Source organism: Leptodactylus fuscus, chromosome 3, assembly GCF_031893055.1.
Source record: "Leptodactylus fuscus isolate aLepFus1 chromosome 3, aLepFus1.hap2, whole genome shotgun sequence".
Classification (NCBI taxonomy): domain Eukaryota; kingdom Metazoa; phylum Chordata; class Amphibia; order Anura; family Leptodactylidae; genus Leptodactylus; species Leptodactylus fuscus.
The window spans coordinates 97,288,500-97,314,948 of NC_134267.1; the positions used below are offsets into that span (position 1 = coordinate 97,288,500).

Below are 26,449 nucleotides of genomic sequence, written 5' to 3' on the forward strand. Positions count from 1 at the left end.
AAGAAAGGATGAAGAAATAAACATTTTTCCAGTGACTCAGTGAATACACAGTACTGTATTCCCTCCGGAGGTGTCAAAGGAAAAAAAATGTTGCCTTAACAGGAGCTAGGCAGTTTAACCATTAGCAGACACACAGGGGGGGGAATGGCGGTGTCTGAACCCTGCAAAAGAAACAAAAATTAAAAAAAAAAAAAAAAAAAAAAAAAAAAATCGAACCGTTTTGTCATTTGCAGACTTCATGCAGGTCAGCATTTCAGAAATCTTAAATCACCAGGTCTTATACACATTGCATGTGTAATGTAAGAGTCCTCTATACTGCGACCTCCATTACTGACTTTGCACTATACTGAACTAGGTAGAACTTTTCAATATTAATAGTCCAAGGTTTCTTTAAAGTAGGCCAGTTCTGTGACAAAGGCTTTAGGAATAGACACAGGCTGCTCAAGCCTTCAAGTTCTGATCAGAAGAATTACTTTGATTGTCTAAAAGACAAAAAAAACAACAAAAACTAATCTACATTTCTATGAAGGGAATGGCAATTCAATAAAATGTTCCAAAATAAAAATACAAATATCACAAATAAAAAAAGCAGCAATTCTGGGCATATCCAGCTAGGAGTGCACCATTAGCAGGTGGCATCATGGTCTGCCTTTGGGGGCTGTTTAGAAAGCGGAATATTGAAGTAACAGCAGTCTACTGTCTGTGTTCCAAGATCAGGTGACAAAGGCTTGAATGTTCTCTGGTTACACAGCATCGTTTGGCCCCCACAGGACTTTTTCAAGCTTCAGGAAGTCCTCCACTCTTACCATGGCATTCCAGTCCGTGTTCTTTTTCGTTTTTTCTTACAAAGGCAATAGATAGGCAGTCCAAATAATCCTAGAGAAAAACACAGAGCACCAAATTATAATGTATTTCCTTAACTAAAAAGATGTGTAAACTAGAGATGAGCGAACAATAAAATGTCTGAGGTTCGAAATTCGATTTGAACAGCCGCACACTGTTCAACTGTTCGAACGGATTTCGAACCCCATTATAGTCTATGGGGGGAAATGCTCATTTCAGGGATATGCAAAATTCGATAAAATTATACTTACCAAGTCCACGAGTGATGGTCGGGCTGGATTCTCCTTGAAGTCTTCTCCCGGCGCAGCGCCCCCGCGGCGTCTTCTGGCTGGAATTCACTCTGCCTAGGCATCGGGACCTAGGCAAAGCCGACTGCGCATGCGCGGTCGTGTACAGTCGGCTCTGCCCAGCCCGAAGCCTGAGCAGAGCCGACTGCGCATGCGCAGTCGGCTCTGCCTAGGCTGGATGCCTAGGCAGAGTGAATTCCAGCCGGAAGACGCCGCACGGAGAAGACTTCTAAAGGTGAGAGAAGAACCAGCGTTGATTGGCAGAATGTATAGCATTCTGCCAATCAACGCTGGTTCTGCATCGAACCTTAAACTTCGAACAGCTAGTAGTGTTCGATCGAGTACGAGTATTTCGAATACCGTAGTATTCGATCGACCACCTACTCGATCGAACACTACTCGCTCATCTCTAGTGTAAACCTATAACCAGAGTAAGGTAGTGGTGCCCATGACACTTTTGAACAGCCTCTCTGGACACCTTATGGGAGGGATGTATGAGAAGCATACTACCAGCTACTCAGTGCATCCCAGAGAAATCCAGAACAGAGCAGCACCAAAGTGTTAAATTGTGCAAACATCTTACTGACCATGTACAGTAACTCCAAGATGACACAGACAGCACTTTCACCATTTTTGGGAGGCTGTGCAGGTCTTTCTAGAGTTATCAGGTGAACAAAATAAATTAGATACTCCCTTAAAGGGGCTCTATCATTGGGAAAACTCATTTCTAACTAAACATATATTTGCATAGTCTTTAGAAAGGCTATTCCACACATACCTTTTGTATGTTAATCCCCTCAGTCATTTTTGAATGAGCCTGTTTTTATTCATATGCTAATTAGCCAGTAACGAGCACTATAAGTCTCAGTGAGCACTGTCTGCTGTGTGTGAGCGCAGGGAAGGCTAGTGAGTCATCAGCAGCAGCCTCCCTGCTCTCTCTCACTCTCACTCACACACACACACACGGCAGTGCTCACTGCCTAATTAGCATATGGATATAAACAGGCTCATTCAAAAACTGAAGCGATTAACATACAAAAGGTACGTTTAGAACAATCTTTCTAAAGGATATGCAAATATATGCTTAGTTAAAAATGAGTTTTTTCAATGATAGAATCCCTTTAACCCACTCACCATATCACAAGTGGGTAGTCCAGTGAGTGTGGCTTATTCTGGGTACAGAGATACATGCTTGTTCACCTATTGGCATCTGAAAGAACTACAACCCTATAATGTTAAAATAAAAGATTTTTCTTTAAATAAAAGTAACGCACATGGCTAACTAATATCCACATCTACTTATCTCACAATTCACAAACACAATGGGCCAGATTTATTATGCCTTTTATGCCAATTTTTATAAATCTTCCCATTGTATCAAGCAATTGTGGTGGCTCTCCTATGGATAATAGGAGTAATGGAAAGATATTGTACAAAGAGGATAGCTCCTTAAGAAAAATCTTCCGACTATGCTATGTAACATATTTACTATACCTAGTAAAAACATATATTATATATATCATGTATATATATTACACAAAAATAGGTTGATGGTTACACAACTGTTTGACGAATGATTAGTGAACAACGCTCACAACTTGAAAGAAAGCTTGTTTTGTTTTTTAACTACCAAATAAACATTTTAAGGAGTGTCAGCAGTGGTTATAAATCCAATACCAGTACCTTGTAGTGGTGATTCTACAGTTCCCAAACCTGTTACTGTTGGGTAGGGTTCACACTACCGTTAGTGTCCACTCAGACGGTGTCAGTTTAAAAAAAACAAAAACTGACACCTATCATAATGGCTATCCGTTAGTCAGTTGCCCATAGACCTCAATGTTAAAAAAAACAAAAACAGACACTGTTTGTTTTTTCAAACAGACAGAAAAGTCCTGCATGTAGGATTTGGTTGTAAACGGACACTACAGGACACAAACGAACACAAGATAAAATCCCATTGAAATGAATGGAAATTGCAAATGGACCAGCTAGCATCCATTGCTAAAATCTTGTACGGACAATAGCAAAGGACACCGCTGAGCAGACACCAAAGGTAGTGTGAACGCCCCTTTAAGCAGGTGACTAAAATGGAGATTGACATGAAATGGGGCTACAAAGTTGAAGAGCAGACTTTTTTAAACTTCAATTAGGTATTTAAGCCATTTACTGCTGAGAGACCCCCTTTAACATGGCCGACTTTCTACCAGGCCACTGACTGCCTGCCATCAGTCAGCTAAAACATCTCTTCTGGTTAGAATATCCCATTTTCATCAATTAATGTCTAATTTAGTCTAATGGACACCTTAAGGCTAAACAAATAGAAGGTCTAGTGAATTATTTTAAGTGGCTCAAATATATGTAGGACTTCTATATGTAATTGGATGTGTTCATTAAACTGTTTTACCAACAAGGGCTGTTGTGGATGTCACTTGAGGTATATCCTGGATTTTAAACATTAAATACATAAAAAGCATTGACAAGGATTTGTGTCTATCCTCCATCTGTATGAGCTTGTATACAGTCTGCAATAGGATGCACAGCAGGTGTCCCAGATTATGTCCGAAGTGAGCAGACGGCTACATGTGTTCAGCTGCCAGCGGGCAAAGCTGGAAATAACAGCCTGACAGTTGTACACAGAAGAGATTTTAATTATTCTACAGAATAATCCGCCCAGTCAAAGAGAAAATGTTTATTTAAGAAGAAATTTATGGTGTGGTGAGAACCGTTTGCTGCGGTGGTCAGATTTGTCATCACAAGTCTCTATTAGTTTCTCTGTACATAACTGTGCCCTGTTGTCAATGGGCTGTGGGTCTCATTGGTTGGTACTTACACCTAACAAAGTCTGAGAACTTGCTTAGCAACAGGCCTAGCTGCAAGTGATGACTCTTCAGCTCTGTGGTTTTGTGCAATCTGTTATTGTGGTGTTATATTCTAACTATTCAACTATATTAACTGAAATAAAGGGATTCTATAACTAGAATACCACTTTTGAACTAAATACACATCAGAATAGCCTTAAGAAAGGCTATTCTTCTCTCATCTTTATTATTCTGATCTGCGCCGCCGTTCCTGAGAAATATCTTCTTTCTTCCTTACGTAAATGAGTTTTCTCACAGCACTGATGCTGAAAACTCTCCAGTGACGCCTCTGTCTTCTTCTCCGCCTCTTCTCTCGCGCTCCCATTGTGTCTTTGTCCAAAAGTGCTGACTGCACAGGTTCATCAGCATTTTCCTGTGGCCAAACGGGAGAGGCCACAGGAAAGTGGCTGACGACATGCACAGTCGGCGCTTTTGGACGAAGACACGATGGGAGCGTGAAAGAAGAGGCGGAGAAGTAGACAGAGGCGTCACTGGAGAGTGTGTTTGAACAGCACTGGGGAACACCCCCAGTGCTGCGAGAAAACTTATATACAAAAGGAAAAAAATATATATTTCTCAGGAACGGTAGTGCGGATCAGAATAATAAAGGTAAGAGAAGAATAGCCTTTCTTAAGGCTATTCCGACGTGTATTTAGTATAAAAAGGGTATTATGATAGAATCCTTTTAAGAAAAAACATGGTACACATCTTACTGGGGAAGTGTTGGTGTACGATACAAATTTTTTTGCTGTATCTGGCATAGTTTATAGCAACCTTCAATGTCATCCTAGTGACACTAAAGAAAGCAGTCCTTGGAGCACTCATAAATATGGCCTTTTCCTGAAGTCTGAAGTTCATGGAGGTTTTTTTTTTTTTTACACAAATCACAATTGGCCACTAAAGGATTTCTTAATAGTGGTTATCTTCTAGATTATACGTCTCCATTACACAAATGGATGGGAAATATGAAGATATTTAAAATATTTTATATCTGGGACTAGACATAGCCAACCTAGAAATTTGACGTTAATGCCTGATGTGTTTTCACATGAAGTGCCAACAATAATTCATTCTTACCTATTACAACTGCAATGGCTCCCAATGCCAGGCCAATGACTAGGAGCAAAGGTGCAATAAGTAGCTTCCCAGCTGAAAAACAAGAGAGGTTATTATTGTACAAAGCTATCTAAGATTCAACAGCAGCCTTGAAGATCTGGAATTTACTACTTTTACTGCTATTCTAAATGTAATAAATGTACTGTTTACAGTAGACCAGGTTTTTTTCCCACACATGTATACAGTTGTATGTAAACTTATTTCGTACATGGGTTTTGGAAATCTCATGCACTGTATAGAATAAGGAATGGAGGCTACAGCATGTGCAGTGTGACAGCTTGAGTTTGTAAGTGATTATATTTTTTACCCACAAAAAGAAAGAATGAATCTAACATGAAATGATAGCATATGTTCTACAGGTGGATTGAAAGCTTATCATGAACATACAGTGTCAATGAGGTATAACTGTGCATCATGCATTTACTAGAACATACTGTATTTCTTGTCATCTTCAGTAACTAGCTTTGCAGTCTACAGACCACAATATCTTTATCCCATCCCAAGAACTGATCTTTAGGATCGGACTTTTTGAGTTCAAGGTTTTCTTAAGTAATATGTGTTCCATTACTGTACAAATAAATATCTAGCAATTCATGGACTCACCACAAACAGAGCCTCGGACTAATCTCCTTACATGCGGTCTCTCGGGGAGGTAGCGGTATTTGCATCCAAATATACTGAGGTTTGATGTGTGATCACCAAAGAATCGTAGCTGACGGTATCTCTCCCCACAACGGTAACAAAAATTAGTGTTACACTGAGAACAGGTCATATGGTCACAGCCTTCTGTTCTCTGAATATGGACCTGCAAAGTTGCAAAGTGGAAGCAAGAAATATAGTGATCTCAGAAGGCCAAAATCAACGAGAAACTATATAACTATATAAATATATATATATATATATATATATATATATATATATATTTTATTTTTTTTTTTAAATACTTAATTTCACACTGCACTGGCTTTAGTGTAAACAGAAACAAAACATCCCCCTAAATAGTTCGGCTGCAACTGCAGCTCTGTGGTGAGGCTAGTCTAATGGTCTTACTACTGTAGCATCTCTTCTTTTTTCGCATGTGACCTCTGCAATAAAATCCAAGAATACGGTACATGTTACTTTCTAATAAATGTAAAAGGTCAACACCAGACCAGTATTTCTTGGTTCAATAGCCATTATTTTTAGTGTGTATAAGAAAAATACTACTTAAAATAAAAGGGATAGTGAAATGCAAAAGGCGGCCAGCAGAGGGGGCTTATGCGCCATTTATGTCAGTACACATGTATACATACAGTTCAATATAAAATAGATATACTAAAGATATACCATGGTGATTTTAATCAAACCATAGTTAGATTAATTATAAAGAGTAACTTTGTAGGTCACACAGTGACAAATTCATGTAAATCCAAATTGAGCTAAAACACAGTAAAGAAATAAAATAATTACAGATTAATTGGGTATATATTCGGAATATATTACGGCTGGCGTTTTCTACAGGAGTCTTAATTCTTCTGCTGGCATAATATGCGTCATAATTATTAAAATGCTCCAGCCTCTTAAAAATTATTGCGCACCTCACAAGGGTCCAGATTGCCAGGATAGAAATCTATGCCAGACATGGTTTGCAGGTAAGCAGCAGTTTTACCCATTATCAATCAGAAAACTGCAGGAAGGCCACAGATTGGCACAGCTCTCAGTCACTTCATGACCATGCTGTGATTTCTACCACCCCCTACCCACCTAAAAACAGTTTGGGTAACAGACCCTCATTTGCATAAACACTAATGGGTCTTACATTTTTGGAACCGCTAAATGTAAATGGATAAACACACTTTTCACAAGTCCTCTTTATTGAATTACTCTCTGAACCAGGGCAGCTGAAAGAACGCTTAAAGGGGTGTTACAATTTATTATTTTAACCCTCTGAAGGAGTTAAAAAGTAAATAAATTAACAATGCATACTCTCCTGTCTGTTCACCCGGGAATCCAGCAGAGTCTCTCTTTACCATTTATTTGTCTGTGCTTGAGCGTGTCACCCAATCAATGACTGAACACAGCATCACTGCTCAGCTGCTGATTGGCCGAAGCATCGGTGTTCAGGGCAAAGGTCGGGAAGTCAGGGGACCTGAGCGGAGACGCTCTGCTGGATCTCCGGCTGAAAGGACAGGTAAGTGTGCAGAGTCTAGCATTTTAAACCTCCCAAGGGGTTAAAAAGATAAATAATCTGTAATACCCTTTAAGGGCAAACAGATGTCTGAACTTCTCCATGGAGAAAATCCTTCCCACTGACCTACACACAGTTTTATGGTCATAGCACTACAGCCATTTTAGATGACAGATTGCAGTCTGCTCAACAACTGTTGTGCAATATGCCTGCACACTAAAACCTTTAACTTAATGGGGGCCATCCTCATTCATACAGTAGGTCCCCCCCCCATCATGTGGACTCTTGGATTCAGATTTGTTTTCTGGGTCAGAAAAGTATATTCAGTGTAAAGTCAGATTTCCTTGCACTTCACGTCCATTTTTTTCATCTTCTATGGCTCCCAGAGAGAGTATAGAGAGTATGGAGAATATAAAACAACAGCCATATGAAAGGGTACTTAATAAACGGTAACCTGAAATTATTTAGTTCATTGAATAATGCCTGTACGATGGCACAAGCCATGTTCTGTGCTAGCCACCTGACTATATGAGTGATATGCTACATGGCAAAGATCCCCCTGAGGGCAGACAAGTGTTGGGAAATTAAGCACAGTTGTATTCTATATGGGAAACAAATATCAACACACATAAATCAAAGGACTGGCAAAGCATGCTGGAGAAATACTTTCATCATAACGCATGACCCATTCCAAGGTTCTGTAGATCAAAGAAGATTCTGAAAGCTGTGTGAATGGTGGGCTATTATAATACCGTGTCATGTATTTTCACAATGATTGCACAGTCATCTTGGACAAACTAGAACAATCAATATTAACTTGTAACAAAAAAAAAAAAAAAAACATAACCTAAATGTTCAGAAAATAACATCCAGCAGACACAGACTTCAGACTCGGGGCAGCCGGCTGAAGAGCTGTGTAATATAGACAGGATGTTTAATCACCCGTCACAAATACTTGATCTGATCGCAATCTCCAACTGTTCCACAATACAGGGTATTCCATTATCCCACTGCTTATCCCACCCACTGCTGTAATCTCTCCACTAATCCGGATTATACTTGTGAAGGTGACAGGGAAAATTTACTGGCACAGTATCAAATGTTTCTACTACACTGAATAGAATGCTGGCTTCACTGCCTAGGGTACAACGGGAGAGTCAGTTGCCCTCTTATTAAGGACAGGCAGTGTTATGGAATGAAACTATACATGGATGTTTACCACTGCAGGGAGTCTGCGCCTTTCAGTATTAAAGAGGACCTAACATTCCCTTGAATGATCTCTGCATATTACAAATAATGCCAATCACTAGATACTGGATTATGGAATCTGCCAATTTACACAAAATTTGTTGACCATTAAAAGGGTTGTCTGGGATAAAATCATTTCTAAACCAAGCTAAACACCCTCCCCCACTTAAATTCTATCTTACTCACTTTACCAAAAATGTATATTTATCCGACCACCTCAGACACATTTTCTGGTGACAATCAGTGTCCCCATTTCCAGAAACTGAATGTCATCAGTACTGGACTCACCCCATTATACTTATCTGTCTACGCACGGTCCAACGATTCCTTCTGGGGGGGGGGGGGGGGCTGGCTCCTTTTCTTGGTATCTGCCGGTCTCACATACCTACGCAAAAGAGCCAGAGTGCCGGCTCTATTGTACAGGCACCGGCAGATGGCAAGAAAAAAAGCCGGTCCTCCCCCCAGAAGGAAGTGATGATGTTCTGTGCTCAGAAGATTTGGATAGGAAGACAGGCAATTTTTTTTCTTTTTATTAAAAAAGCTTTAGCACCCCACTTTCACTAGAATACATATTAAAAAAATACCGTTAAAACACATACACATTAGGCATCCATGTGTCCGAAAATGCTCAATCTACAAAGTTATAAAAATATTTTTCCCGTACAGTGAATGCCATAGCGGGGTGGGGAAAATAAAAAATGCTGATCTCTCGTGTCTTCACCGTTCAATAAAAACTAAAATCAAAAAGTGTGATCAATTGTGCGATTGTTGTTCATGGAAAAAATAAAAAACATACCCACAAAATAAGCTTTAGCACTTTTTTTTTCTTAATATTGCATTAATATTTAAGCATTGCAGCCTATCAGGTATTCCTGGATTAAGAAGGGTCCTGGTCGATCATGCAAGGATAAGGGTAGAAGGTTAACAGATAAACTTACTAATGACATACACTCCTTATCAGTTTTTGTATTTATACCATTACTGAGTCTGCTTTCAGTGTACACACTTATCCCCATGACAGCTATCATCTTCTAGTTCAACCAACCAGTAGGTAGGTAAGGGGCAAGTGATGGGTTTAAGGAGCTTGTTTTGCACCAGTTATAACACAACCTCTCTAAATAAAACTGAAGAAACCAAGTGACTGTTGTCTTCTGTTGTTTCTAAAAACAAAACTCCTTTCTAACCCACTCCCAACACTGTCAGGAACTGATAACACAGCGTGTTTATACCCAAGTGCGTTCAGGTTGCACAGGAATAGTGAACATTGTGACACTACAATCAGATGGCCATTGAGCGTTCTTGCCTCAGGGTATGTGAAACAGTAAACTTACTTAACTTTTGTCAACTCAGAGGTGTTGCTGAAAGCTCACAAGTCCTGGCTATTGTCAGACTTGTCCTTTAAAATTGAGTAGACCACATATGGAGGGCACACAGAAGTCAGCATAATAGACTGGCACATCTGCACATCACACGATGGGGCCCAGGTGGGAAGTGTTCTCCAGCAATGGCAGATTATTGTAACATGAGATGTGATCATTACATTGGGACTTCTTTGTGAAAGATTGTCCTGGTTAAATAAACTCTGGTTACAAAGTTTGTTTTTGCTGCAGTGGATTGTAAATTATTAATGCCGGCATGACATTTGTGAGAATACAAGCTCCAAGCCCATGATACTGAAAACAGTGAAGTTATCTAACATCACCTTGCGAGATCAGTTAGATACGCAAGGACATGACACTTCTGCAGGGCAGCATCTCTGAAGAAAGCACACAAGCAGGTTAAACGCATCCATTTGTAAACATTATAGTGTTATCTCGCTAACCCACAGGACAACCCACAACTTCACTTTTCCCAAGCTTACTTGGAGCTTAACACCAGACCCTTGGATTTATGCAAGATGTGACATTGTTGTAATATGGTAGTCTTAAAAAATAATTTTATTTTTTTTTTTTTTTTTAAAGAAAGCTGCCGTGGTCATTGGTTGATCCTTGCAGATCTGTCTCTAAGGCCCTGGCAATACAGCAATATCAATGAGTAAAACATGCAACCAGCCATATATGTAGTATTACATGGTGCATGACCTCCTTTACACTATTTCATGGAGACCCAAATGTGATGGCTGTGACGGCAATGCTACTTACTGGAATATGGTCAATGAACACGGTCATAGGATGAATCTGTGAAATGATGTTTTATTGCAAAGCATTGTAAACTAAGCTTGACACAGCAACCAATCACTTTGCAGCTTTCATTTATTATAGTGACTCTTGGAAACTGAAAACTGTGTTGTGAATGGTCCCATGTAGCTAGCCGCAGACAAAAGTGCTGCGGAAAAGACCATGGCGTTTGTCGTTTTGTTTGTTTGTTTGTGTTTTACGCAGAACTCATCACAGAAAGTCCCAATTATCACTGTCCCTATTATACCTCTATGGAAACATCAGCGTTTCCGTAGGTAGAAATGATATGCTGCTATTAACAAAAATGCAACGGTTTTTGAAATTACAGAAAAATATCCACAGCGGAAATGCTGCAATGTGTGAATGGGGTTAGCGAGAATCCCCTTGACTTTGAAGGTACTACATAAAGTCACTGCGTTTAGCAACATGGAACCCTAGCCTTAGACAATTGGCAGATATATGCTAGGTTCACACTAGCGTCATTCTATCAGATGTTCTGGTCTGTCAGAGGACCAGAAGAACAAATAGGAGGACTGCTAGAGCAGCGGTTACAAATGGAGCCAGGCGGACCCAATTAAACTGACACCACTGGACAAAAAAAAAAAAAAAAATTGGACTTGTAGGCCTTTTTTTGTCTATCAATTTTTGACACACACTGCAACAGAGATGTGAATGTAACCTTAGGAACGGTGTTTTAAGGAAAAACTCTTAGTTGCCCATGGAAACCATTCAGCAGCGCTTTTACTTTTCAAAAGCGCTAGAAGAAATTAAATCTGTGTTGGGATTGGTTGCTATGGGCAACTCAAACTTTCCATTAAAGACAATTTACAATAATCTGACCCAGTGTTTCAAATTTGCCATATATAACACAATGTCAAAGGGATTCTATCATTGGTGTCAGTGGTTTTGAGATAAAGACATTCCTGGATAGCCTTTAAAAAGGCTATTCTACTACCTTCTTTTTTTCGATTTTCCCCACCATTCCATTGTAATCCGGGTTAATTACTTATGTAAATGAAATCACCGAGCACCCTGGGCGTTTCCCAGGGCCTGCGAGCACCCCTCCCACCTCATACCTTTATTTTGTTGTAGGTCGCTACAGAACAGCATACTGAGCAGTATGCGGAGTTCCATAGTGAGCTACAACAAAATGGAGCTCGGGCATTGAAATGCAGCAGTGCGATCTGGCAGGAAGAACATCCAGGGAGGAGAGGCGTGAATGTATGAAGTTGGGGGGAGGGGGTGGTGGTTCTCGCAGGCCATGGGGAACGCCCAGGGTGCTTGGTGGTTTATTTACAGAAAGTAATTAACCAGGATTACAATGGAACGGATGGGAGAATCGAAAAAAGACGGTAGTAGTAGAATTGCCTTTTTAAAGGCTATCCAGGAATGTCTCAAGACCACTGACACCAATGATGGAATCCCTTTAAATGCTTAAGAAACGTTATCCTTCAGACTGGGGGAAATATCAGACTCCGGCACCCCACCAGACAACCATTTGAAGGGGATATAGTTTTGTGCAAGAGCTGCTACCACTTTATTGTTTACATGGAGCGCTGTACATTGTACTAGATATTGCAATATTGTCTCATTTACATAAACTGTTCTATTTATATTTAGCATTACATTCTCCGTTCTATCTATAACAAATTTGAAATGGACTGAAAAATAAATGATAAAATCAGATAAAACTCTTCATACATGAACGAAAATCATAGTTTCATAGTAGGCTAAGCGACTCCTATGACCCTCTCAGCCCCTTTAATACGCACCTTGCACCTGGGACACTTCTGAGCGTTTCTCTGCCCATACTCAATTTCATTGGCCCAGTGACGTAGAAGCTTGTCCCCTTTCTTATACTCCCTGCAGTTTACACCTTCATGCCAGGGAGAATGGCACTTAAAACACCACACAAATTGGCAAGATGGACACTGAATCTAAAAGCAGAAAAGAATAAGAAATTGTGATATAGCGTCATTGTTATGATCTCTAGTCAGTCGTTCAGTATAAAATATATTTCAACTGCGCACTTCAACGGTCGGACAAGCTGTGGCAGCTGCCAATATGAAAGTTGACTTGCCATGTTTACAATAATGTAAATTTTACCATGTATAACATATAGGGGATTTTGTAAAGACAATCACAGCAAGGGTTAAACACATCCACCAATAGTTATAAATTACCTTTGTGTCACTATCAATGAGTTAAGTGACAAGACATAACTCATGTAAGCCACGGGGCATTTTTGCACAGGATTTAAATGCAAATACATTGCTTCTTGTCATTTGCCTGTGAAAGGTATGCAATGAAGAGTACAGTGTTTTTCCAATACAAAAAAACACAACTGTAGGTAGTTCCCTCATGGAGAAACAACATCAGTAAAAGTCTGTCTTAGTTTCTATTGTGCCATGGTCATCAGGCATTGACCCTCTGTTGTACATCTGATAAGGACCACTACTCTATACATACCATATTATTGGACAAACCCGGTCTCATTAGCTTTACCCTTTATGGGTAAATTTATCCTACCCATATATAATGCATCACTTCATAACTAACTCCAAGACAAAATCTATATGAAGCTAACCACACAAGATTGTAGGATCTAAAGCTACCCACCATCTGTCGTACATGTGAATCAGCAGGTCCCTCTGCATTTTGGTCATATAGTGCAATCAGATTAGCACCCTAATGAAATGCATCTTTGTATAACATGGGACGTGTAATATCACCATAAAACAGGTCACAGAGTTAAAGCGGTTTGGAATATTCTTTCCTAATGAATTGTGGTAATTTGTGTCTTGTATAACTGCGCTTCACATTAAAACCTTTCAACAGGCTACAGTTTAGTCAATAGTTTGGTATGCTAAAAATGAATGTGATCCGCTGATAATCCAGAGGGGAATGCGGTCACTTATGTTCAATATAGGAGCACATTCACAATACACTCTGTTTATCCTTACAAAGAGCATGGTCAAGAAATAGAGCGAGCACATATTATATTATACCTATAAGATTGGTCCAGATTGCTGTTTTTGTGAAGCAACAAAAGCTACACCAAGATTTGCACTTATTTTAACACTTTTTTGAACTGTCTTATTGATTTCAGTGGGATATAGGATTTGTTTTTGGCCTCAATATAGGGCTGACTACTGCTTTTTTCAGCTGGCTGAAACCACCTCCATCCAAAAAAAACAAAAAACAAACAAACAAAAAAACACACACACACACACACACACACACACACACACACACACACACACACACAAAGCTGGCTGACTCCCATTGAAATCAATGGCAGAAGATTTCAAGCATTTATTTATAGTTTTTTTTTTAGTTGGTTATGGAGCTCTTTTAGAGGCAGTTCCAAAAAGACAGTGTAGACCCAACCTTATTTTCAAAAGTATATATTTTTTTTATTCCAATTTTGATGCATGCTTGATGCCCACACCAATTTTCTGCTGCAATTTTGGTGCATGGCTATTTTGCTAAAAATATATTCCAGACTGTTCATTTTCCCACTTACCAGAAAACTGGCATCCGTTATACCTGAAATCTAAGCCAATCCCTGTCAATTCTAGCACATGGGACATCTCATGGTGACCCAGAATTATTAAGAGATAGGGCTTCTTAATTCTAGAGCATCTGCTGCAGGCTTACAATATTACACCAGTCATGAGGGGTTATCAGTAGAGATGAGTGAATCCCTTTAATGCAATGCCTTCACTATAAATGTTAAAAGCTGATAACTAGAGATGAGCGAACACTGTTCGGATCAGCTGATCCGAACAGCACGCTCCCATAGAAATGAATGGAAGCACCTGGTACGCAGACTTTGCCGGCGGCCGGCCCCTTAACCCCCCGCCAGCAAAGTCTGTGTGCCAGGTGCTTCCATTCATTTCTATGGGAGCGTGCTGTTCGGATCAGCTGATCGGAACAGTGTTCGCTCATCTCTAGTTATCAGCTTTTAACATTTATAGTAAAGGCATTGTATTAAAGGGATTATATCATTAAATTGCTATTATTTCTCACTAACAAGTAGGAATAGCCTTAGGGTGCGTTCACACGATGTAACGTGTAGCGTGATCTGGCACGTATATGGCGTGTCAGAGTTTGAGCGCTCAAAAAGATCCCATTGATTTCAATGATGGGAGTTACGAGCGTATACGCCACGTTATTTTGCGCCCATGATTTTGCGGCCTCTAAACCTACCATATTGCACCTCAACTTCATGGCTGGCATGAGATATAGGTATATCATTCCAATTGTGTAGGTGCTTGACACCACTGCTCCATTCAAAAAAAAAAAAAACAAGGGGGGGGGGGGGGTAAATCTTGGTAACCACATCAGTTTACTAGTTGAAAACTGACTATAGCGCATAGTAACTATGAAAAACAACAACAGTGTTCAATAGCAGATCTAACAGCCATTTCATTTTTAAATCATTGCTGTACAGTTGTATTGTAATGCTGGCACAAGCACCTCTTTTATGCATGGTCTGCATACAATACAGCTGCAATAAACGGAGTTACCTGAAAGAATAAACAGCTTTACAGACTACAGCACTTTGCCCTCAGAGATCAGAGTATTAGGAAAGCTGAATGATTCTGTATATGTATAGTTTTGCTATTTTGCCTTATTCAGGTCTCTAACACTACAACAGAGTGTTCATTAAATCTGTCTTCTACTGAAACTGCCCTAGTCTACACAGCAAAGCTGACACTACAGAGAACAGCTTACTGTGACTGTTCTTATGGTCAGGGTGAAAACTGTTAACGGTTTGTTATTCACAAAAGGTTTACATATATATTTTCTGTTAAAAATACCATTTACATAAGTCATTCTCTGACAATACATTACTTCAAATCCAACAGCACATGAAAGGTCCATCCAATGTTAAACCTCTACCCATGGGCAGTTACGCTGTAAATACTTTCTTTCAATTATCTTATAATGATTTTAAACTTTTTTTTTTTTTTTTTTTTTTTTTAACCATATAGGCAGGGAAACTTTGGGGTCCTCAATACCACTGGCTTACTTTGAACTTGTTCTCGGATTTGCTTGGGGTTGGAATGTGGATCTTCCTCTTGAAAGTTGTAAAGTGCTTGCACTGTGGGCAGGGCTTGGTGCTGGAGTCTATCCTGCTGAGTTCAAGGAAGTACTTGTACTTGATGATGTCATCATGTGGCAGGTTGAACAAAATGGTGGATTCATCCAAGTGTTTATTGCACTCTGTTATAGGGCATTTTATCTCAACTTGTCCAAGCTGAACCTGTGAGTAAAGACAAAAAGATGAGCAAAGTTTTATCAATAGAGTTTAACAGAAGGCAGAAAATCTTCAATAGAGTTTCGTAAATATATGTTGTACAACATTTTATAAAATTGTATCTTTACAGAAGGAAAAATTAATATATGAGACTGGAAAAATGTTGATTTTTTTTATTAACATGATAATTTTGCATGCACAGCATCAGCTAGGACATTTACTTTTAAAGGGGTTGTCAAGTTTCAGCAAATCAATGAATATTGCTTGAATAATAAAGTTATACAATTTTTCAATATACTTTGTCAAATTGTCTTGCTGTCATACAAGAGGTGTTCAATAAGTTATCTACGTCAGGCCTAGTTCCCATCAGCGTTCAAGAAGTCTGCTTGGGGACCCCCCAAATGGAGACCTATACGTATTAAAAAGCGGTTAGCTAAGAAACCACATGGACCCCATAGACTATAAAGAGGTCCTTGCGGTTCTGCACTTAACATGCACAGAGAAGAGTCCCAAGCGGACTCCCCGAATGGATATCTAAACGCCAATATGAATCGGGCCTCAGTATGTTCCTTCAGTATTGGTAAGCTGAGCTTGTCTTTGCAGGTTGACACATGTCTAGACAACACACACAGTAGCAGTTCATTCTGATGAAAGCACTGGAAGTGACTGGATAGCAAGTGCAGTATAGTGCGGGTCTACAAAGAAATTGAGGGATTCATGGCATCATTCTGTGATTAAATTCCTTACAAAGGAAGCCTAAAGAAACCCATGACAGGATGATTCCTGTTTATGGTGATGATGCATCTTCCTACTACCAGGTACAGTTTTGGGAAGTTAACCCCCAAAGGTTAAAAAAAAAAAAAAAAAAAAAAAAAAAAAAAGTGCAATAAAATGGAGGCAATAATTTTGGAAGATCTTCCGTTCAAAGTCAGTGTTATAGCTTATGAACTGGGCATTTCAGTTGGCATGGTTTACAGTATCATTCATGATGTTTTGATTATGTCAAAGTTCAGTTTCTGATTGCTGCCATGAATGTTGATGCTTGAGCAAAAAAAATTGTCGCCAGCCTTCTATGCCGAGGGCATCTAATTGCTGGAGGCAAAGTGGAATAAGTGTGTTGAAGTCCAGGGGGATTTATATTGGAAAGTAGAAAGCTGAATTTTCGCAGAGAATTTTGTGTTCATATTCAGGTAGACTGAACACCCCTGTACATTGTTCGCTTCCAATGGATAAAAATCAGTCCATGGTTATGTGATTACAAGATATTGTTATTGCTGTGCTGGAATGAGCTATGCACCTTTGTTCATCACATGACCATGGACTGAGTTTTTTATCCATTGGAAGAAAGAACATCAGAAAGCAGAAATCTAGAAAACCATAAGGAATCGATACAGAAAGTATATTAGAAAATTGCAATGTAACTTTTCATTATACAAACAACAAATGTATGTGCGGAAACTGGAGAACCTGTTTAAACTGTAGACTGTATACCTCTTGTGACACCAATATATTCATTACAAATCTGTTTCCACTGTGCAGTCATCAGATCATATAAAATCTCCACCTAAAGCGAATAAAAAGGGTCTGTAGTCACATGACTGCTACAGCCAATCACTGGCCTCAGGTGTATACAATAATCAGGGCAGCACAGTAAACAAAGTCAGGGACCCCCAGCACTGTCGCAGAGGGGGATGTAGCAAGCAAGTAATGGCTCTTATTTTGTGTTCTCCCCATCCCTGCCCTGATTATTACTGACCTTTGAACATCCCTTTAACAATTACATGTAGCTTATATGGCTTAAAGGAGGTTAACACTACCGTTGTTGACAGCAATGGACTTTGCAGTGATAGACTAACAAAGACGAAGCCTCCCCTGTCTGCACCCGTTTCCAATGACTAATGTAAATATGATGGAAGATTTCTTCCATTACAAAAGGTAAACATGATGGGAAGAAAAGTCCTACATGTAGATAACAACAACAGTAGTGAAAACTCAGCATAATACTTGGAAAGCAACCTGGTTAACGTTTACAGTTTGGGTTTACCAGGATATGGCAGGTTAGACTTCAGTTAGAAAGTACATTATATTGCAAATCCTTAGAGGGTAAACTATGATCTACGTGGTATACAGCACATATGACTCTATATGTCAAAGTGATCATACAAGCTTGTGTGCATGGCACACATTACATAATAATAATAATTAGAGATGAGCGAACACTAAAATGTTCGAGGTTCGAAATTCGATTCGAACAGCCGCTCACTGTTCGAGTGTTCGAATGGGTTTCGAACCCCATTATAGTCTATGGGGAACATAAACTCGTTAAGGGGGAAACCCAAATTCGTGTCTGGAGGGTCACCAAGTCCACTATGACACCCCAGGAAATGATACCAACACCCTGGAATGACACTGGGACAGCAGGGGAAGCATGTCTGGGGGCATAAAAGTCACTTTATTTCATGGAAATCCCTGTCAGTTTGCGATTTTCGCAAGCTAACTTTTCCCCATAGAAATGCATTGGCCAGTGCTGATTGGCCAGAGTACGGAACTCGACCAATCAGCGCTGGCTCTGCTGGAGGAGGCGGAGTCTAAGATAGCTCCACACCAGTCTCCATTCAGGTCCGACCTTAGACTCCGCCTCCTCCGGCAGAGCCAGCGCTGATTGGCCGAAGGCTGGCCAATGCATTCCTATGCGAATGCAGACTTAGCAGTGCTGAGTCAGTTTTGCTCAACTACACATCTGATGCACACTCGGCACTGCTACATCAGATGTAGCAATCTGATGTAGCAGAGCCGAGGGTGCACTAGAACCCCTGTGCAAACTCAGTTCACGCTAATAGAATGCATTGGCCAGCGCTGATTGGCCAATGCATTCTATTAGCCCGATGAAGTAGAGCTGAATGTGTGTGCTAAGCACACACATTCAGCACTGCTTCATCAAGCCAATACAATGCATTAGCCAGTGCTGATTGGCCAGAGTACGGAATTCGGCCAATCAGCGCTGGCCAATGCATTCTATTAGCCCGATGAAGTAGAGCTGAATGTGTGTGCTAAGCACACACATTCAGCACTGCTTCATCAAGCCAATACAATGCATTAGCCAGTGCTGATTGGCCAGAGTACGGAATTCGGCCAATCAGCGCTGGCCAATGCATTCTATTAGCCCGATGAAGTAGAGCTGAATGTGTGTGCTAAGCACACACATTCAGCACTGCTTCATCAAGCCAATACAATGCATTAGCCAGTGCTGATTGGCCAGAGTACGGAATTCGGCCAATCAGCGCTGGCTCTGCTGGAGGAGGCGGAGTCTAAGATCGCTCCACACCAGTCTCCATTCAGGTCCGACCTTAGACTCCGCCTCCTCCGGCAGAGCCAGCGCTGATTGGCCGAAGGCTGGCCAATGCATTCCTATGCGAATGCAGACTTAGCAGTGCTGAGTCAGTTTTGCTCAACTACACATCTGATGCACACTCGGCACTGCTACATCAGATGTAGCAATCTGATGTAGCAGAGCCGAGGGTGCACTAGAACCCCTGTGCAAACTCAGTTCACGCTAATAGAATGCATTGGCCAGCGCTGATTGGCCAATGCATTCTATTAGCCCGATGAAGTAGAGCTGAATGTGTGTGCTAAGCACACACATTCAGCACTGCTTCATCAAGCCAATACAATGCATTAGCCAGTGCTGATTGGCCAGAGTACGGAATTCGGCCAATCAGCGCTGGCCAATGCATTCTATTAGCCCGATGAAGTAGAGCTGAATGTGTGTGCTAAGCACACACATTCAGCACTGCTTCATCAAGCCAATACAATGCATTAGCCAGTGCTGATTGGCCAGAGTACGGAATTCGGCCAATCAGCGCTGGCCAATGCATTCTATTAGCCCGATGAAGTAGAGCTGAATGTGTGTGCTAAGCACACACATTCAGCACTGCTTCATCAAGCCAATACAATGCATTAGCCAGTGCTGATTGGCCAGAGTACGGAATTCGGCCAATCAGCGCTGGCTCTGCCGGAGGAGGCGGAGTCTAAGGTCGGACCTGAATGGAGACTGGTGTGGAGCGATCTTAGACTCCGCCTCCTCCAGCAGAGCCAGCGCTGATTGGTCGAGTTCCGTACTCTGGCCAATCAGCGCTGGCCAATGCATTCTATTAGCCCGATGAAGTAGAGCTGAATGTGTGTGCTTAGCACACACATTCAGCTCTACTTCATCAGGCTAATAGAATACATTGGCCAATCAGCGCTGGCCAATGCATTCTATTAGCTTGATGAAGCAGAGTGTGCACAAGGGTTCAAGCGCACCCTCGGCTCTGATGTAGCAGAGCTGAGGGTGCACAAGGGTTCAAGTGCACCCTCGGCTCTCCTACATCAGAGCCGAGGGTGCGCTTGAACCCTTGTGCAGCCTCGGCTCTGCTACATCAGAGCCGAGGGTGCGCTTGAACCCTTGTGCACACTCTGCTTCATCAAGCTAATAGAATGCATTGGCCAGCACTGATTGGCCAGAGTACGGAATTCGGCCAATCAGCGCTGGCCAATGCATCCCTATGGGAAAAAGTTTATCTCACAAAAATCACAATTACACACCCGATAGAGCCCCAAAAAGTTATTTTTAATAACATTCCCCCCTAAATAAAGGTTATCCCTAGCTATCCCTGCCTGTACAGCTATCCCTGTCTCATAGTCACAAAGTTCACATTCTCATATGACCCGGATTTGAAATCCACTATTCGTCTAAAATGGAGGTCACCTGATTTCGGCAGCCAATGACTTTTTCCAATTTTTTTCAATGCCCCCAGTGTCGTAGTTCCTGTCCCACCTCCCCTGCGCTGTTATTGGTGCAAAAAAGGCGCCAGGGAAGGTGGGAGGGGAATCGAATTTTGGCGCACTTTACCACGTGGTGTTCGATTCGATTCGAACATGGCGAACACCCTGATATCCGATCGAACATGTGTTCGATAGAACACTGTTCGCTCATCTCTAATAATAATCATAAAAAAATAAAATCTGTCTCCAATTAGAAACCATACATGTCAAATGAATGAGTAAGAAAATAAACACTGGGATGTATGGTTAGATACACGGTCATGGGCACTGCACTGGATGAAAGCGCGAAATAGGAAACACACAGTAATGATTAACAGACTAGCCTGTGTGCATCCTCCTTACTTACCCTACCCTCTCGCCTGGTAAACACTGCTGTGATCTAGACAGGTAACTTGTGACCCACTGATCTCGAAGTGCAATCGGTTTAGCTGTTGTGTTGACACAATGTAATACCGTCCTCTGTACAACCTGATACGAAGCAGCAGGTTTAGTAGCTTAGTCATTCTTAATTACATCTGATGTAAATGTAGCACAAGGGATTAGCTCCAGCGTGAGCGTCAAAAACGGTGCGAAAAAATGAAGCACTTCTAATTACGTAGCAAAAATCTTATGTATAATTAATGCTTGTATAGGACAACAGGTATGTATTGTTATGCAACTGCTACTGTAACTTATTCTGCCTAACAATATCTAATGCATACCGGCCTACCAATAAAAATGAATGAATGAAAATAAAAATATAATTTTAGAATAAAATGAACAGTCGGGAGCGACATAAAAAGTATCTAGACAACACCATACTTAGAATGGTAGAGCTTTTCCGTCTGGGTTACATATCAAAAGTGCACTAAAAACAGGTAAAAAATGAGCCCAAAGTTGGATTTTGTTTGTTGTAATGAAAGAAATGATTCATTTGTGGTATACTTTTGAACGCTATTTCTTCACAAACTTAGCCCCATGACAGATAACCCAAATCTGGGTTACAAAAAAAAAAAAAAAAAAAAAAAAAAAAAAGTCAACAAAACCTAATAAAATCATTTAACCTGTCTTTGTAAATGAAGGTTGCCCTCTATAAACTTCATTTACAAATAATAGCAAGTCTAAGGAAAAGTCATGTGAAAACTGAAACTAACAACCTGTTAAACTACGTATAATGCACAGCTACATGAAACGATTTCAACATGGCCACATTCCGTGTTATCTATGCCTAGCGCAATGTGTCGCAGAGACTTCAAAGTAGTTCAAGTCTCATGAAAAAATAATCGAGGAAGCTTTTGTTACTGGTCGGACATTTTACATGCACTCTAGGAAACAAGAGCCCCGGTTGAAAACAAGCTATTACAAGCTTTTAATCTGTTTGAGCATGGTAGTAACAGCCAAACCCGTGTTGACAGGTGGGTTCATTGATACCCATCATTAATTACTGTTATGAAATCTCCTGGCAAGAACACATTACACAGAGGCTCTGTACACTGTAAAAAGTGATACTATAGCAAATATTACAAATCTATAGCGCCAACATATTCTGCAGCACTTCACAAATCATAGGGTAAATGTATAGACAAAGAGACAATGTAATAAATCAATTCACTCAACAGGAGTGTGGGCCCTGCTATCAAGAGCTTACAATATATGAGGTGAAGTGCGTATATAGTGGAGCAGTTATGAAAAAGGTTACTTTACCACCCTTCCGGACATCCGGCAAACTGTTACAGCGGATGTCGGATCTTTAAAGATTGGGATGTCTGCTGTATTCTAGATGCAAACCATGGATAGCAGATAATATTATGTCGATTGTGGGAACACCGCACAGGTTCCCGTCAACTGTTGGTCACATCCTCAGAGGCGATGTTCAAGCCCACTGGATGTAGCGTATTCAGCTTATATCACAATCCCACAATCCTCATAATATCTGCGTGTTGTTGGCATCGATGATCCCTCTCAGCTCTGCTTGAAAAGAACTCTGTTGACTTCTGGCTACCTTCACAGTTTTTGTTGTTTTAGAATTTTGCGACAAATTAGATTTTCTTTTCCCAAACTGCCAATCTGGATTAAAGGGGTTTTCCCATGTCAATGTGTCAGCACACTGCCTGGAGCAGATCAGATAATATGCAAATGCATGTACACAGTGGACCGAGAGATAACAGACTTGGTTTTATCAGAACCTGAGATAAGCTGCTGCAAGAGCTGTTTAATATAGTATCCTCCTATCCTATTAATATTATAAATGTGAAAGTTTGGATGTTTGCTACTCAATCGTGCAATGTTCACATACTATATTAGACAGGGTCACACAGACCTGCGGGGGTTGTCACACAGTCTTTAAACCCTTTAGATGCAGTAGCAGTTTTCAGTATATAAGGAGTTAATCTGCTGGGATATACCTTATCTCCAACTCTAGCATTTACAACTGGGTGTCAGCTGTACAATGTATTTGGCATCACACACAACTCTTCAGATGTGCCATAACAGAACTGGGAAAGTATGGCAGAGACATATGGTTGTTCACCTGCCTGATTTGACATGGAGTATCAATAAGATTAGGATGTGTCTAAGAAACCTGCTGGGCATTGGTTGTCTTGGAAATCTGACTGCTAAGCATGCAGTTGCACCTTTGCATGCAGATGCCAGATTGGGCAGGAGTACTCTTGCACAATCCCTTTAAATATCTATGTTGAGAGATAAAAGGAAAATCTAAACTAAATAAAGGTGAAAATGATCAATATACAAAGCTTAATAATTATGTATATATGTAGTGAGTTATGAGTCATTTGATATTTTGTGCATTTACACAGTGGTTTTCAAAACTCCTCAAAAATTTACCATATTGTCCTTGGAAAGGCGGCTTCGACACTTTTCAAAGGGGCCTTTCTTATTCTGCATTAAATCTCCATTTTCATAAAAATTAGTGTTTTATTGTTATACCAACTAGCTGGAAAGGGCTTTAGGGGTGTTTCTTCTCCTCTAGATAACCAGCCCTGGCAGGAGAAGACTCGCCCCTAATAAAGCCCCTTTTCGGCTAATCTGCATAAGAATAAAAATTTATTTGATGAAGATAAAACTGCAATGCAGAAAAAGGCGGACACAACTTTGGAAAGTGTAGAAACAACCCTACAAAGTACTGGTCATTCGTTTGATACAGATTTCCCTGCTGACAGACTCCCTATAACAGGTCCACTGAAGTGGACACCGCCACAGTGATTTGACGCCAAAGAATCTAGATATTTTTTATTTTGGTCTGGAGTCAGATGAATTATGCTGCTATTTTATTGTTCACAACAGGTTTTTCCTACATTACAGGAAAAATGGTTTTAAAAAAAAACAAACACATTTCCTGCAGAAATATACAACCTATGCGTAAAAATAAAACCATGTTTCTATACTACCTAGAAGTATCATCAGAGAATTAGATAAGTAAAAAACATAACTGAGCATGCCCCAACACTCAAATAAATCCACACATGTTAAAGAGGCTGAAACATATGATAGGCGATCCAGTTGTTTAGATTGGAGGGCAAGAGTGGGCAACATTGACCACTGTTTATTTTGAATAGTGAATACCCCTAATCTTATAAGCCTTCCAGTGAAGAAGTGGCAAACCCACATGTCCGGGAAACCAACAATATTTTCCCATATTAAAGTTGGAGGATGGCGTGAGCACATATCAGGATGTAAAGTTAAAAACATGTCTGATGCTTAGCCAGAGGAAGCCGTGAAGAGCTTATAAATAAGCCAGCGGGTCACTTTCACTGACTGCCAATTAGAAGTGTTCCCATGCTGGGCTACACTGGGGAGCTGCCAGCTATAATACCTTTTTGTGCAGGAGGTCTTAACAACTACTCAGCTGACGTTAATTGCTAATAGTGATGTTCACATGTGTAAATCGGAGCCATTAGATGCTTCTCCTCCTCTGACTCATGCACACAGGAAGCGCCAGAACACAGAAAATTATATTTATACAGTGCGGCAAACTCTGTGAAAGAAGCCAGTCATGCCAGCCCAGATCACAAGCAGGCCAGCAAACAATTTACAGCCAATGTCTAGCCTAATACAGATATTGTGACTGACACCTTACAGACTGACTGGTAATATCAAAGAAATATCCCAAGCCAGCCAATCCACACAGCAGTCATAACAGGCACTCCACCTGCACTAACTTTTAGAAAGGTCTAAGAGCCACCAGACTGTTCAAATCAGTGCCCACCAAGTCTTGTGCATGAGACCTGGGTAAAGGCTGGATGCCAATAATATAATGTAGTGCCAATCGCTGGTAAGGTGGATCCTGTAGAGCAAGGCACAGTAGGGTGAGAACAAAACCTTGGGATAATTGATCACAATTATAGTAGCTAGTCTAAATTTTGGTTAGACTAAGTAGTATTTTATAGGAATGTTGGCTACTGATTAAATAAATGGCATTACTCTTGTGTCACTGGCCAGCTGTCACCACACAAGGAGGCTCATGTTACCAAACTGCATTATCCACTTGTAGTTCTTGTAGCTGATAAGAAGATACAGAAGGTATACAAAACAGAATTCAGACAAAAACCCTTGGAGCGCATTAGCGTCTGCTACAAAAATTGTACCAGAATTTTTTTTTATTTTTTTTTTGCTTGCTTAAATAACACCAACATATTTTTCAGTGCTTTACAGATATGGTCATCACTTACTGCCTCCAGTAGGTCTCACTAGCTAAATTCCCTACAGGCTCCTTTCAGATGTTGTCCTTAGCTGGATTGCAACCAAGGATTCCAGCGCTGCGAGGTAACAGTGCCATATAGATACATATGACATATACGCTGGGAGCTTTTCCTGGGGTTTAGTGTCACACTTCAAGGCAGTGTGTAGAGAGGCTAAGAAATGAGAAGTTCAACTTGAAGTTAGCCTACACAATGTACACAAACTGATCAATACTCCCAGGTTTTAATGTGTAAAGGTGAAAGGCAACAGTTGTTCTACTGCATTTTTTACAGCTTGATGTCTCATCTTTTGTGGAACGATATGTTCTGAAAAGTTTTACTGAACAGTAAATAAACTCTCCCATACATATAAAGACTTGTACAAGTAATGCAAATAAGTGATGCAGGTGCATCCACGATATAGATTTTAAAAATTAAAATAAATATGGAATTATTGATCTAATTGTATTTTTATTACATTATCAACCACAGACAGGGGTAGCATGAGACAGGGGTAACCAATTTAGCAGCTTGTTGGTTCCTTAGGCAGTAAACCTCTATCATCATCCATCCAAACTTCAGCCAAAACGCACCTTATTTCTAGTAATGACCTAGGTACCTTTGTAGAAAGAATGAGGACTTTCTGCAGAACACATGGCCAAGAACTGAGCAACGTATGACCTCCAACTGTCCTTCACATTGCCAGTTCCTATACAACATTACAACATTCTCTCATCCCCAGATTTCCAACTGGTCATTGTAAAATCCAGTGTATTCAAAGTAAGTCTTGAAGATAGAAATTAGATCTACCGCAAACGTTAGTGACTTAATAGGGTAGGTCTCATCTTTTCTTCTCTCTCTCTCACAGGTTGGAATAGCTTCTCTGTTAGGGATCTTTTTAGCTGTATCATAACCTGTATTTGAAATCACTTGCACTTTTCTTAGCTACTGGTTTAGTATTTTACAGTTTATTCTGGCAAAATTTAG

General features: G+C 40.4%; 1 protein-coding gene across 1 annotated transcript in view; it reads right to left on the bottom strand.

The window, feature by feature from the left end:
- Window positions 1-534: 534 nt before the first annotated feature.
- LOC142197612 (E3 ubiquitin-protein ligase RNF217) overlaps window positions 535-26,449 on the bottom strand; it is a 58,618-nt gene continuing 32,703 nt past the window's right edge. Inside the window, exons 2-6 of the mRNA XM_075268070.1 lie at window positions 15,735-15,968; window positions 12,469-12,633; window positions 5,708-5,909; window positions 5,066-5,137; window positions 535-876 (exon numbers count right to left, since the gene is read on the bottom strand). Coding sequence (XP_075124171.1) covers window positions 803-876; window positions 5,066-5,137; window positions 5,708-5,909; window positions 12,469-12,633; window positions 15,735-15,968 — 747 coding nt within the window. The 3' untranslated portion in view covers window positions 535-802. The remainder of the gene's footprint in view (window positions 877-5,065; window positions 5,138-5,707; window positions 5,910-12,468; window positions 12,634-15,734; window positions 15,969-26,449) is intronic.